This window comes from Xylocopa sonorina, chromosome 1 (assembly GCF_050948175.1).
Source record: "Xylocopa sonorina isolate GNS202 chromosome 1, iyXylSono1_principal, whole genome shotgun sequence".
NCBI classification, from domain to species: Eukaryota; Metazoa; Arthropoda; class Insecta; order Hymenoptera; family Apidae; genus Xylocopa; species Xylocopa sonorina.
This window is the reverse complement of record NC_135193.1, coordinates 20,572,568-20,588,511: the sequence shown is the minus strand read 5'-3', so window position 1 is coordinate 20,588,511 and position 15,944 is coordinate 20,572,568. Positions and strand designations below refer to the sequence as shown.

The following is a 15,944-nucleotide window of genomic DNA, read 5'->3' as shown; positions in this document are numbered from 1 at the left end:
TCTAAACAACGAATCGAGCGTTACTTTGGCATTTAACGGGCCCGTTCGAGCGTGTCTTGTCGCTCTCGCTGGCAAACGGTCTCGTCTCATGCTAATAATCGAACGGAGAGCGTGCCAACTTGTTTCACGGATCGACGGTGGTTAACTTCCGGCGGTTGCGACGGAATTCTCCCGCGATATTCGACGAAATGGCCGTCGCTGGTTCGCGAGCGAGCAAGAAACCGGATAATTAACCAGGACCCGATTCGCAAATGGACTTCCGTCCACGTCGTAAAGTTTGCCTCGCGCGCCTTTCGTTCCTATCTTATTACGCGCGGGCTGCTGTCGCGGAAATCATTCGTGTCACTTGAATCCGGGCCGTGGAGCACGTGTTCGATAATGTTCGAGCCACGAATTCAATATCGGGACCGCGCGTCGAGGAGCCAGCACCGCAGTGAATTTCAATCAAACGCTACGGCGCGTGACGAGCTTGTTGCGGACGAATAATGGCGTCGATCGATCCTCGATCGAACGCGATGGAATTAAGCGCGTCCTGGCTCGATACTCGATCGATGCTCGTATTCTGCTACGCTCGACTCGATCCGAGGAAGGGAGGATCCATCGAGATTGAAAACGAGCTCGTACACTTCCGTTTTACATTCTTACATTTCTCCCAGTGTTTCCTGGGGGAGGATGAAGATCGCGAGGGTCACGACGAGACAGCTTGATAAGCTTCGTTCGCGAAAATAACATAAATCGCGCAGGAAACTCGGCCACCTCGAGCCTGGATACCGGAAGGCTGGAAAGACAGGGACGAAGTCAGCCGCTGGATACGTTAGTCGCAGCTGGACAGACTGGAGCCAAGGGTTTCAGTCGTGGCGAAGTAGCAGACGAAGTAGTCGAGGTTGCCTGGCCAGCAGCCAGTGTCCTCGGCTCTGACATCGAACAGCTATCTACTTACCTAATTCCCCATCCTCGCTGCGAGACTCGACCTTCTAATACGGCGCCTTCGTCAGCCATTGCGCTCGTCCCTCTGATTTCACTTGGTCATCCTTGCAATCGCGACTACGCGAAATTGTTTCAGCTACGATATGAAAGATTAGGATCGTGTTTCTGTGTCGAGTCAAGTTCTCTTTGGAAAAAAGTTGGTTCACTTTTGTTCTTGTTCATTCGTCTGTGAGATAACCAGCGTTCTACGAATCGCACAGATGTGCCGTCGCGTTTCGCGCGGGACTTCCATTTCGTAGCGGGGTGTATCGTTTCATTATGCTAACGAAATATCGATTATGATAATGCACCGGACCGATTGGACCGCGCGGAATTACCGCCGTGGCGAACGCGAAACGTCGCTGTTGCACCTCTGTTCGACGTGTTTGCCACGTACACTGCCGCGGACCGGATTATACGCGGTCGATAAGCGAAATTAACCGCGCGCAATTAAAGTACTCGCGCGAGTACTGCCGCCTCTGGCTTTACTCGCTCAGAGTGTGAATCGTAATAAACGTGATAACTGGAACGATGACCCTCTGTCATTCGCGATTTCGAGTCGCGTACCAGCGTGCTTTGTGCTCATGTGTCCATTAACGAAAAAGTGGCGTCGAATGGGTCGTGGGATCGCTCGTTCGAAAAGGCACACACTGGCCAGGCAACAACGGTCGAGCACTTCGTTCGTTGCCACCGGTTGTCGTTAAAGCATCCTCGTTAGTAACTATCCGCGGCACTGTCACTGATCCTGCGACCCGATCTCGATGATTAATGGAACGCTCGCGCCGTGGCGGGCGTATCTCGTCCGCGTTACGAATCATTAACGAAATCGATTCGCCCAGCATTAATTGATACCGCGATTAAACCACTCGAGCCTCGCCGTTCGCGCTTCCAACGCGATTAAGAGAAACAAACCACGTCGCGTCGCTGATACGCGTCGACAACTGTAATCCCGCCGTGAGCAATCATTCGATAAAGCTCGCTTTCGAAACGAGACATCTGCCACGAGAAGCGATGGAGGGATACAGTTTGGTCAAACAAAAAAGAAAAAAAAAAAAAAATAGACGCAAGCAGGAGGCACTTTGCTATTCTCTTGTCTCGTTTAAAATTCTCAAAGTGCTCGACGAAAGGGTAAAATTAGCTTCTGCTAATTTAGAAGGGACGCGGATGGAACGTCGACGCGTGACCCTTGGCGATATCAGTTCCAATGCGTGGCGTTTGTACGCGAGACGTGACTCTCGTTAGGGGTGCGCACCCTTCGCTGGCCGCCACTTGTTCCTCGAGTCGTTACACGCTCGCCCCTCCATTCGAACCGCGTCTCAGCGCCGTTCTCCGTCGTCGAGAACGCGTTTCTCCTCGCGCAAGATAGTTTTTAGTAGCGACCAGCGACTAGATTATTGATGTTTGGCTCTGAACGTACTGTGTCGTGTCACAGGAAGAAGGATTGCGACGGGCCAAGGCGTACACGACGACGGAGAAGCAGCGGAAGAGGGCGGTCCACGAGGAAAGTCGGGCGTACACCGTGATCAAGGTACGTGAGTAATTGTATCCTGAGAAAGTAGCGATCCCCCTTTGATGTGCAAACTTCCCGCAAGCCTGGCTACGCTGATCCAAACCGCGCGCGATTTCATCGAGTGGAACGTCCTCCCGCTCGACGAACCGAAACGAATCTTTTAGGGAAAGGGTCTTGGTCAAGAACGTTCTTAGGATTCCTTAACCGCGGTCAGATTTCCCTAAAATTGGCGAGCGTACGAATAATTCTCGAGGATAAAGCTTAGCGTTTGAAGACGAGTGGGATCCTTCAAGATGGTCTCTCGATGGAGTTCTTCTTTGGGTTTCAGCAGGTAGCCACGCTTGCCATTTATTCTAGAAACCATCACTGGATCGTAGATCGTCGTACGCTTCGTATCTTCATCTATCCTGATCTTTTAAATACTTACAAACGATTACCAATGATTGTAACGTGATCTCGATGCGTTTAATTTGAGCCTTCACTTGTTCGTATTCACAGAACATCGACGTTGAAACATTATATTATAGCGTAGAGTTTGCGTATTGTACGAACGCGTTGAAAATTGTTCTCGTAGCTTCGTTTATTAGAGACGAGTCGCGTGTGTACAGGATAATTGCATCCAGCTTCGAAATTGGGACGTGCTCGAGCGACGCGCGTCGAACTCGGACCGATACTATCGAAATTATTATTAATTTCGCGCTGGCCAGGATTCGAGCTCTCGCCTCGAAGAACCTTCTGGTCGCGCACTTCAGCCTCGCGCTCTCGAATATCAATTAATACGTTCGAAACTGGTCCCAGCTCGCCAAGCGTGGGGGTAGTTTGGTAGCGATCGAGCGTTCCGCGATGACTGATCGACCGGTCTTCGCGGTTTCTACCCGGTCGATGTAACGGATGAGTACAAATTACAGCCCCGCTGGAAGTACCGACAAATATATTTGAATTAACGGTAATAACAGGATGATGGAACGACGGAAATTTTTCGAAGGAAACGTGCATAGTTCGTCCAAGCCAAGATAAAACAGTTGGAAAAATTGGAACGTATGGCAGCGAGGACAAATAATGTTTCAGGACCCGAGATAAGATTCTCTGAATATGGAAAACGTGTTTAATTTTAATATATGGTAACTACAGTGTCTTCAGTTTTCGAAACAGTCTCGTATGAGAGTCTAAAGTGTCGAAGGACAGTATTGAAAATTCACTACGCTATATTTCATCTAATATCAAGATTCCCCTTTTGCACCTCGTAATCTCCGGATTTCAATAAAAAAACAGAAAGCGTGAACTCTTCAAAGTAAAAAAAAAAAAAAGAAGAAATGCTAGTCTATCCACTAAATTTTCCCGGACGAGAATGTAATTTGCATTACATACGAGTTACCCCCATAAGTCGAGCGTCGAGAGAGCACTGGACGAACCGAAGGGCGGAACGAGAGGGGCGAGGGTATGGATTTCGGCGTTGGCGTCGAGATTCGAGCCAGAGTCGAATCGTGGATGCAGATTTTTCTCATTTTCCCTGGGATGCAAATGCGCGCCGGAAGAAGAGCGTCCCGATTCCGTCGGGTGGAAACGTCAGGCACACTTGACCCGTTCGTCAATCGCGAACGATATCTGAATCCCGATATCAGCCTCGATCGCCGCGATTATTGAGTGGTACACGAGATGTCGCGTGAATCGATCGAACATCTGACTCAGTCTAATTAAGCGAGCGCGTGTCTTATTTGTATCGCGCTGTACTGTCTCGCGTTACTTAAAAAGGGGAAGGTATCGCAAAGTCGAGAGTGGCGCGATACCTGACACGTCTTTCCACGCGCATCGATCCAGTTGGCTTCGTCGATAACGACGATCCACAGTTTTTCACCCCTTTTTGCACCCCCTCAAACGGTTCGCGGATAACGTTACGCGACAGCGGGATAAAGGATTCATCGCGCGTATAGAGAGACGTATATTTTAAGCTTTGTGTGCACAGTCGAGAGTGGCTCCACTTCGAAGCGAGTAACGCGCGAGGGTTGAAAGAGGCCGCGCGAGGACTTAGAATTCCACTGGAAGACATTAACTCGAGACTTGGAGGAGATATGTCCCCACCGTGGGTTCGCCTGCTCGAAACTTTTCTGCTCGCCAGTACGAGGACTGATTTGTGTACACGTACGTACAATTTCGAGGGATCGTGGCGAGGGGTCTCTCGAAATTCGAAACAAGTTGGAAACCATTTCGCCCGCATGGAGAAGGTAGCCACGCGTGCGAGCCAGCGAGCGGATAACGAAATCGCGCATCGGCTCGGGGATAAACAAGATAAACCGCGCGAAAGTTTCGTTCACCGAGTCGATTTTTTCCTTTCGAAAGACGTCCGTCACGAATTTTTTCGAGCATTCCTTCGCGCTATGAAACGATTTGTTCCCTCCAACTGGATATTCGAGCCAACCGGAGCGACGCAACAAAATCCAACACCCGTTGGCAGCGTAAATAAGCTGACAAATCGCGGGACGAAAAATCGAGAAAGAAACGAGCCAGTCCCGGGGTTCGTTTATCAGACTCAGTTCGACTGGACTCGAAAAGTTTCCCAGAGTTACTTTTCAAATAAACCCGATCGAAACTGTGCTCTCCTCGAAATACAGACCGTCGTAATATACGGTTCATAAAATAAGTTTCGCAGCGGTACTCGACGACTAACGGAGTAAAAAAAGACCGTGGAAGGAGGAAGAGTAGAGGGTTGAAACTGGCAGGATCGATGAAACGAGCGAGCAATTCGTCGGGAAGTTGCGGTGCACCTTTCAGAAGCGGCGGTATTTTTTCGAACGCGCGATTCAAAGCGTCAGGGGGTGGCGCGCGTCCGCAAGGGTTGGTATCGCGAATTAAAGACGGCGGTTTTGTCTCAGAACGCGTCTGAAAGCTCTGTTTCCCGCCAGACCCGGCCTCGTAGCAGTGCCTGTCGTCTCGTCTGTTTTATTGCCGCATATTTTTCCGCGCGATGCAATAACTCTCGCGGAAATTCTCGCGGCCGATCATCTTCCGGAGTGTCGCGTTTCCGCCAAACCGTCCTCCATCCGCTGCTGTCCGCAATACGACCCCAGACTTATTACGCGACGGCTAATTTTACTGCGCCAGCCGAAATGAATTCGCGAAGCTGTTTCGCGAACAGTGGCCAAGAAATTTATCCGCAAGCACAGGTGGCAGCGTGCTTTCGAGAACGAGCGAGGTGTCCTCGCGATAAAGGGTCGGACGAGGAAGAGGAGAGCTTGTTACCCCTCGCTGGGAACCGTTTGAACATCGCCCACCGTTTTATCTGCAGCGTCGTTTATCAAAGGATACGAGCGCACAGCTTTCATTGATAGCGTTTATGTGTAATCTTGTGTACAATAAAATGATCGTTTCGATGGTATAAAAGGATACAGGGAGCGCGTGGGTTAGTGTACGGGGTCGTAAAAGCTGCGCGCATCGTATACGATCGCGAATGAATATTTTTACTCCCGTGCTCGACTATCGACAGTCATCTCTCGTTTCTTTAAATACGTGTCTCTAAGTGTTCGCGATTCCACATCGGTGCCTGGCGACGCGAACCGCCTCGATCGTTCGAGTTCGAGGTTCCTGCAGCGGGTCAACAACCGTTCGTCTTAATTGACCAAATCAATTTCCATCCTGAATCCAACGAGCACACGGTGTGTTCCTCGTGTTCCAGCAGAAGTTCTCCGGAGAATTGCGATCGATTCGACGCGAGAGGGGTTGGCGGGTGGATTTTTCGAGCGGTTAAATTGAAATTTATCGCGACTACGGCTCGCGTTCTCTGGCTCTGATTTATATTCACCCTGGCGGCGGTGGTGTAGAAACAGGAGAGTGAATTAAGACGCAGGGCGCAGAACGAGAGATCTCCCCGTCCTCCTGGAATTACCAACTTTCCGCGTACCTCGACTGCTCTGTTCGTGGCAGTTTTTCGTTCGAACGGAGCCCTGTTTACGGAGCACGATTCTCGTCGAGACGAGGGTTCCGCGGTCCCAAGGGTGGCTCTCGACGGGAATCGAAGGCGAAAACGATAAACGACGAGGAGTTTGGAAGACAAATTTCCTCCTACCGTCCACGTAACGATGAACACCGTCGATCGTCGAACCTGCGTCTCCCTCGTAAATTAACAGTCGCGTATAATTCATGGACTCGCGGTACCGCTGGATAAATGTGTGTACAGAGCGTGTCGCCAGCAGGATCGCGATAATAATTTTAAATAACGCAGCAACCATTTCTCGTACGGAAGCTCCGTTTCGAGGAGAGGGCATTAATATTCATAAAAGCGAGACACGAGTGAAAAAGCGGACAGCACCCTCCGTACGAAGAATAATTTCGAGTAAATCAGGGCGGACAGTCGTCTTATCTTTGCGTATTCAGAATCGTTCTCCTTGGGAATCGTTCTCCCATATGGGAGACCGTATTTCACGAGAAATCGCCGCTCGTTGCTCTGTCGAGGCGTCCTGTATCGAGTGACCTTGTTGAGCATTTTACTGCCAGAAACAGATGGTAGTTTCACATTCGATAACGCAAATGAATCGTCCCGAACTTTTACTCCCCGTCCAGATAACTGGATGCAGCCCCGCGGGGAGAAGATTTATGGATACCAGTTTCTTCGAGAGTCTGTGTACGCGACTGGCAAGGAAAAGACAGACGTTGGTGCTTTTACGATCGATCGTTTCAACATTGACGAGTGTACGTCGAGGATCGATCGATAGACGAATGATCGGTCATTAAATACGGTTTCGCGATCGGATATCGTCCGAAAATTCGATGTTTTCATCGAGCAAGTTAGCTCGTGCAAGTTCGACGAAGAAGTTCGCGACGACAAGTTTCTACGATGGCGTAAATTCACTGTGTATCATAACTGTCCGACGGTGCAACGCTCAGTTTCGAATTAATTCGAGTGATTTGCTGAGGATCGCCCCCAGCGACGTTCGCGCGCCAGGGCCAAGGCGTAATGCCAAATAATGCAGCGAATAAGGACGAATTATTCCAGTCGCGCGGGTGCGCTCCAAATTTTTCCGTTCCGCTCGATCGACGCCTGCAGAATTTCCCGCGTAACTCGATTAACCTCGACAATCCGCTCTGTATTCAGCGATCGGAGGGCGCGCGAATCGATTAAGCGCGCTCGACGCTGAAACGAACCGCGTCTTCGAGGATACGTCGACGTACACCTTCCTGAACGCGAAGACGTCCTCGCGATCTTTATCGAACAGGATGCAGAGCCTAGAGACGCAACGAAGTGTCCCAAATATCTTAGTTCGATTCATTGGTGCGCGACGCTGTGGAAATAACGAGCCATCCACCAGAACGTCCTTCAAGAAGAAGCCAAAAAGGACACGGATCGACTGAGAACAGTCTTCTCTCGTAATCCGCGTCGAGGCGACGGAGGTTCCTCCGCGTGTGTTAGCGACCATGAATATTTCCATGAACACGAGTCGGAATTAAAAATGAAACGAGGGTAACAGAGATGTTGGCGACTTGCGTAATTGAAGGATTTAGTCGATGGTTTCCCGCTCGATCTCGCGGTGTGAATTAGTAAATGGAAAGCGACGAGAGGGGTGGAAAAGTCACCGCGATGGCGGAGAAACAGCCTCGCGGGAGAGCTGCTGGCGAACGGGGTGAGAAGACGCCTTGGCGCGCTCGAGAGGATTCAAACGACGAACACTTTCGATGAAAACGCGTTGGTAAATGTATTAAACGGACGAATTAATCTCGCGACGTCGAGGAATATTTTTAATTGGGATACTTCGTCGTCGTTCGAGAGTTTGGAAGTTTTCGACGGGAGCAGCTCGAAGACGAGGAGCTCGTAAACGAACTCAACAGTGCGATTTGCAGTCATTCTGGGAAAGCTACGTTAGCGAGTTCTGAATGAATTTAACAACGGGGACGATAAACGAAGAAGTTACGACGAAGATGCATACGTTTTGTTTCTTAAGAATTTCTCGTTTATGCAGGTTGAATCAGGAGCTATCGAGATCCTTCGAACGCGACTCAGTTGATTTACAAGACGCGCAAGTCGTACAGGAATTCTTTCGCCAGCAAGATTCGAAGCAACGTTATCGAAAACGACGACCAATATTTGTAGAACAGAAACGTTAGTATTTCTCGAAACAAGTACTTCGTTCGCAGTAGCAAGGGTCGATAAGCGCGTCTTCCACGTCGCGTCAATTATCGTCTGCTTTCACTTCGCTTGGCGTCAACTCGCCCTCGCGTTACGGCGTCCTCCCAGCGAAGAAAAGGCGAGGGAAAATAATGCAATGTCGGACTTATCCGTCCGCTAGACTGCATAAAAGGAATATTTACTTCCTGGAGGCAGCATTCATACTGAAAGCGCACAGCTAATTATGCAATTTGCATTATTAATCTCATCAACGACGAGCACTGTCAATTTCTTTAACGGAAAACGTTGTTGCAGAAATGGAAAAAAGTTCTTTAAATTCTTTTAGCTTCATTTATCATCAATATTAACGAATAACTGGGATTTAACAGTTCTCGAGGAACTCCGCGCTGGTATTACTGGGATTAATTCCGATTCGAGTTGCCTCGACCGTTATTATTCCAACAAGAACGGGTCGTTCAACTCGTGGCGGCGACATTATATTTTCAGCGAGGAAGCTGACTGTGGAACCGTGGTTTTCGGATAATTAATTCGATGAAACTTTTAAATGTATCACGGCGTGGTTAGTCGAGCGTTGGATTCGCGCGCGACCAAATGGCCGGCTGCATCGAACGGATTATCGCGACGCGGATGGAACTGTGAAAATTGGTCAGAGCATCGCACGGATCGGGGCTCCTCAGCGAGTTCGAGGGCCACGCGGAATTTCATTTACGTAATTGATACGTCCCGCGAGGCTGACGTCCTTCGAACGACGCGCGTTGAAGAACAAACGAACCTGAAGCGTTCACCCTTGCAAACGGGACACTCGCCGCTGCGCCACTCCGCAAAACAAATTTTCCGGAGGGCAGCAGGAATTTTTTGTCCGTCGACTGCAATTAAACGAGGACCACGAACGCGAATCCAGTGCGCGGAGGTTTTAAATGAAGTGCGACGGGGGTTGGAACGAGCCCTCCCGCGGAGACTGAAAAAAAGATGTTTTCCTTTCAGCGAAGGTCGGTTTGGAAAATATATAACCGGAAGAAAGGCTCGAGTCAAACCGCGGGCAATTGTAACTTGGCAACGAGCAGCCTTAATTAACTAGAGTCGCTATAGTCTGAAAGTAAACTCGAAATGAAGCAACTTTAACGGTACAGCGACCGTCTAACTCGCTCTGATGCAATTTATAACCCTCGTTCGGTTACCTCATCAAATTCAACTGGCGAACTTTCAAAGAAAACAATTATGCCCGTCGATTCTCGCAGGAAGGGTCGTACTGGTCTTCCTCGCTTTCGAGATGCGAGTCGAAGGGTCGAAAGGCGAAACTGTATTCACTTTTCATCGTGAGGCGTTGAAAGCTCGAAGAGCGACTCGTGAAAGGCGAATTTTTACGATTTGGCAACGATCGCGGAGTCTTTGACCAGCCTCTGGCCGTCGAGACGTCTTTCGCGAAGCGAGAACGACGCCGTTCGAGCTACGCTCGACCTCGAGCGACGCACGCGGGCCGCCATTAACGATACAGCGGAAATTTCGGTGGCCAGCGATAAAGAGGGCCGCGTCCACGGAGTAAATAGTCCGACCGACTGGCTGGCTGGCCTACTTAGCCCTGGCAATCGTGTACACGCGGCAAATCGGTGCTTTCCGCCGGAATTACACCGATCCGCCCCTCTAGAGCCACCCTCTCGAAGTGCCCACCTGAACCACCCTCGAATGGAAATCAAACTCGGCGCGAGTGCCTCGCGAGCTCGAAAGGGAAACGGCTCGCGTGCAGCCCTCCACCCTCGCGGCGCTCGCTGCTCGCCCCTCTTCGATTTTCAGCTCACAATCGCCTGTTTCCGAGGGTGGCCGTGGGGACGCGAGAAACGGCTTCCCGCGCGGCCTTGGAACTTTAATTAATGATTGGTGCGTGACCTATAATGGACGGAAAATTCTACCCACTGTGCTTTGGTCGCCTCTGTCCCTCGAGTTCAACCCTGAAGCAAGTTTTTCAGTCGATGCTCGCGTCCAACGCGATACTCCAACCGAACCGATACAATCCTGAAACCGGTTACTTGTCACGCGAACGATGAAGTCTACGCTTTAGCTTGTAATTAACGTGGTTTCGCTTCGTGAAACGTTGATCGTTGACGGGTGAAACAGCCAGCAAACATTTCCCGCGTCTCGAGCGCGGGGGTGGATTTCGACCTGGAATATCGCGAGCGTAAGAACACTTTTGAGCAATATCCCAGGCTGAAGCTTCGCCTCGCGTAGTACGTTTCTTTCGCGCATACATAATTCATTTAATTTGTATCTGGATCCCCCTTTCGTAGATCCCTTAATAGCCCTTCGCATGATTTAGAATCCGCGCGGCTAAGCACTGGAGCCGCTCCATAAATACGGGAACGCGTGTACACGAAACCCTACCTAAGTCTGGCTGATTTACTCCGTCGATTCGGTAAATCAAACAATTTACGCGTATAAATTCGTATCTACCCCTTCGATCGAGAGGCAGGGTGGAAACGGAGGACCCAGCGAGAGGTCGACTCGCTTATCTCGCTGCTGAGAAACCTCGCCGCCCCCGTTTCATCAAGCTAAGATCGTTCGTTCCGATACAAGGTTCGATTAAATTTAATAAACGCCGCGTTCGAATCCCCGACGAGGGAACCGCCGTCGATATCAACCCTCGCGATGAATATTAATTCGTTTTCACAGATTCCAACCTATCGATACCGAATGGCTCTCCGCGGTATTCGCGATGTTCGACGTTTCACCCTCGAAAAAAAGAGGAAAAAAAATAGAAACTCTGGACCATTCGTTTCGTTTACGGTGAACGCGCGGTCGGGGCCAGAGAATTTACGAGCCGCGAGCCAAGGAGGGCCAAGGTTGAAAATTAATCCGTCCCGCTTTATTTTTTCGCCTGTCGCCGATAAATTCTCGGCGGTGTCCTTCGAGAGCTGACGCGACTTTCGTTTCCGTCGACTGTATATTTTCGAGAGCACACAGGGCACACTCTTTGTGCGAGGGGCGCCGCGATCGGCTGCCGATCGATTCGTCGTCGACGTCGACGAGGACCACAGGAGCTCTCTCTGGACGCATCGCTGGACGCGAGTGCTCCGTCGATTTTGATTAACGAGGTGCCGCGAACGGCGCCAAGTTTTGTTTAACATCCGCCCCGCCGTGCGCTGGCTTTTAATGAACTTTCTCGTAATGCACTGTTTGCCTGGCGGTGAGTCGTTGGTAATTAAGAGCTACACGATGCGACTTTTTTTCTGTTTTTGCGATCCGTACTCGCGATACGTAGGATAAATTTGATTGGAGGAGGTCGGTTTTTTTGCAGTGTTCCAAAATCGTTCTCCCCGGTGTTTTTTTTTTTACTTTCACGCGGAACGAAATGGAATATTTAATAGGGGTTGCATTGGCGAAAGAATTTCAATTTCGAACGGACCGATGCGGTCGATATAACCGCGAGGCGCAATGGCGGCAGATATTAATTGTTAACACTTTGAATGCCGTGGGGATCAATGTCGACAAGCGTCGAAATTGCCAGTGGGGCTCATCGCAGCCTCCATTATTAGCCGTGGCATTAAATCCGAATGAATTACGGCGCACGTAAAATTCTACCTGTTTCGCTGGCCCGTAGTTTGGCATCGCTTCCGGTAGATTTAGCCGGACGCGTTCGTCGGAGGCAACATTAGCCAGCGATGGAGTCAACGCTGCTCGCGAATATTCGTAGCGTGCGCACAGCGCGAGCCTGTCTCTTTGCTTTTGCCAGCAAACGGCTGTTATCCGGATTAAAAGCTCCCTCGTCTGCTATGAATCCGCGCAAGCAGTTTTTCCTTCGATTTATTGCGGGAAATCTGGCTGTCGCCTGTCCCGCTACTGTCTCTTCAACGATCCTTACTCGCGAACGACGCAATCCCGCGATTATTCGAGGCAGAACGCGAAGCAAACGCAGCACGTAGCCATTCGTGCACGATCTCTCTTCTCTCTCAGTTATTACGAACATTAATTGTATAAACAGCCATTTGTTCGGTCATTTGTATAGCGATCGTATACAGATCCATGAAAAGGTTTAAGGCTCGCGTAATATGCGCGTAGAAAACGCGTTCAACTTCACATCCGACAGCATCTCCAGATGAAATTGACTCATGAAAACGACATTAGAGTCGTTGGTTCGAGTCCTCCCTCTGGGCAGGAGACGCGTACGTAACCTCAGGTCTGGCTGCGACGAGCACCATTCCAGATGATTCATCCCCCAGTTCTCGAGCGACGCGACTCGACCCCCGATTGGCCACGTTCATTTCTGGCAAGTGTTCGCCGCGGTCATGCTATCGCCACTTTAATTAACGCTGGAATTTAGGCACCATGGCTATTTGACTGATCGCAGTCGACGTCACCTGGAGTGTTCACCCTTGGGACCTTCGTTCCCTCGTTCTTCCTAACAGCGACACGGAGATCGAATTGGTATTTAAGTTAAACTCTTCGAACTCGTTGCACGTTTGCGTGGCCAATCGAGTGAATCGAATAAACAGAAAAAAATCTAGTTTTGAGGGGTTAATAATTATGGTTGCTTCGAGAACGAATACGATTCTATTTGGTCCTTTCTGTCTCCAGTGTACAGGGTGAGAAATCGAGAAATAAAATGAGCATTCAAATTCTTAATCGATATTGATGTATCAAGATTTATCCAATCATGAACTGCGGTTGTATTATAGTATAGCGCAACATTTGAGCGACACAAATCTAGTCTGAAGAGGTTAATAATTATGGTTGCTTCGAGAACGAATACGATTCTATTCGATCTTTTCTGCTTCAGACCACACAGGGTGAAAAATCGAGAAAAAAGATGAGAATCGAAATTCTTAATCGACATCTGTGTATCAAGATTTATTCAATCATGAACTGCGATTGTATTATAGTATAGCGCAACATTTGAGCGACACAAATCTAGTCTGAAGAGGTTAATAATTATGCTTGCTTCGAGAACGAATACGATTCTATTCTATCTTCTCTGCTTTAGACCACACAGGGTGAAAAATCGAGAAAAAAGATAAGAATCGAAATTCTTAATCGACATCTGTGTATCAAGATTTATTCAATTATGAACTGCGATTGTATTATAGTATAGCACAACATTTGAGCGACAGTGTGTCTCGTGGTGCAAATAAAAAGTTTTGAAAAAACGCGATTGCAATCAGCGCGAATTTAATAACATTCTTATACCCACAGAGGCAATCGCAGCGAGTATTTTACGAAGATCGTACCGAGGCAATTTTCGTCGAGCTCATTGTTCCTCTCGTTAATTACCGGTGTTGGTTCGCTCTGGTTAATTCCTGGGGACGATGAGCAGCCACGCGGCGACTGTTTTGTTGTTCCAGCGCGGATTTAATAAATTCGCGTTCCGCTGCTTTATATTCCAACGTTTCACGCGCGAGTGCCAACGAAGCGAGATCGGGTGAACTTTTTTTCCGAAACCCTGCTCCAACCTCGCGATGGTTGTAAGTCGTTAAGCTCTAACCGTTGCGAATAAACTGGTCTCCACCTTGAAATCGCGTCGCTTCAACCACCCCCTATTAATCCTTTGCAAACGCGTCGCGTTTGTTACGCGAGACGCACGATACGTCTGTTTTAATAAACTGTCTCTTCCCTTGACGAATTGTAACCGCTTCTGGGACGCTCTTGGAATATTACCAGCCTCGTGACAGAATTACGAAAGAAGCGTCCAGGGTTTTAAATCTTCCTCGTTAATACCTGCGCCGCATGAGATATTCGATGGTACCTGGGTCCGTAAATGGGGTGAAAAATTGAGAATGGACCAACGCAGAGGTCAAGGAGGGATCGATGTTATCTACGATTATTGGAACATCATTGTCAGAACGGTTCCAATAGACCTTATCGTGGCTTCAGATTGCTATTCGTTCCACGAAATTTTCCAGTGGGATTGTTGCAGGGTATTTGTTAATTCCATCGATCGATGCGATCAGATTTTCGCGAGCTGGGGAATTTCGTCGAAGTGAAAGGCCTGAGCTCGAAACGTAGAAGCTCTCCGCACACGTCAGCAATCCGGACGAAATATCTGACCAGCATCGCTTCGTGTAATCGAATCCAGCTCATTAATTCGTGAGAGTGTATTCTTAAGCGAAAGGTGCCGTTCTGTTCTCGTTTTCGAAGCTTTTTTCGACGATTCAACCTTCCCGTCTCGCGATCCATTTCCCTTTTTCCCATCGTCTGGTCGCGTCGAGCAGATTCGCCAGCGTTCTCGAATCTCCCTTCAGAGATTTGATTAAATTCTCCATATTTATATCGCTACGCAAAGCTTCTCGGTGGTTTTTGCTAGATCCTCGCAAATGGACACTGTTACAGGGTAACCAAGATCGCAATTGAGACGACTCGCAATTCTTCGCGAACGAATTTCGCCTGGAGGCATCGCGCGGTTTCTTCGCCCCCTTTCTACGTCCTCGACAAGTCGCACCCTCGTAACTCTCCGCAGCGCTTCCAATTCACCGTCCGCTCGTCGCGAATAAAACACGAGCCTGGCGAATATTGCTTTAGTTACCATACCACAGACGGTGAATGGAATAAACGTTGTGGGAGTTTCTGTCCCTCTGGCTGAAATTTTAATATCAATCGCGCTGAAAACCGAGCTCTTGTTTCGCCCCCTTCGATTCAGCGCGAGGAATTTCGCGTCAGAATCCTATTTCGTAACCCTCTAACTCGCGAACAGCGTCAATTCGCGTTCGTTGTTCGCTGCGATGAGAATCATCCCAACATCTGGAACAGTATCGTTGTTCACTCGACGCTCAACGAGACGTCCACTCTATAGCTATATGCTTTCTAGAGTCTCAGAGCGCGCACTGTTCATCCCCTTTCTCAGTCGCGGCTTCATTTATTTACTGAGAGGGGACGGCGTTGAATAGAGACTGGAGGACACTCGAGGATAGACGCGAGGTTCGACGAGGACCGTCCCATTGAGGCGACGTCCACGGAGCCAACCAGTTGGTTCGTTCCATGGAAACTCGGTGAATTGGGTCGCGTTATTTTTCGCGTTGCGACTGAAAGACGCAGAGTGGACACACCGATCGAACAGGCTGACGAGGGGCGGTAAAAACGGCTCGCGCGACTTGCCACACCGTCGGAAGACGAGACGGAGTCCGTCGCTTTGTGCCACGCTAACGACTTCGATAACGATGCCCATTGGCTGCACGGTGTCCCTTTTAATTCGCCCAACCGTTAATAATGCCCGCGTTACAACCTCTGACGCCGGATGGGGGGATGATAAAAGGCTTCGAGCCGGCGACTAGCGTCGCGAGGCTCTCTGGGCGTAATCAGGGGAATGTTAATGGAAACGAGATGGACGTCAGCGGATTATTGAAAGTCGAGGAGCAACCACGGAATTTCGAG

At 49.4% G+C, this 15,944-nt stretch overlaps 1 protein-coding gene across 1 annotated transcript in view; it reads left to right on the top strand.

Moving 5' to 3' along the window:
* LOC143427187 (neprilysin-1) overlaps window positions 1–15,944 on the top strand; it is a 57,472-nt gene that overhangs the window by 31,867 nt on the left and 9,661 nt on the right. The window contains exon 6 of the mRNA XM_076901118.1: window positions 2,399–2,494. Coding sequence (XP_076757233.1) covers window positions 2,399–2,494 — 96 coding nt within the window. The remainder of the gene's footprint in view (window positions 1–2,398; window positions 2,495–15,944) is intronic.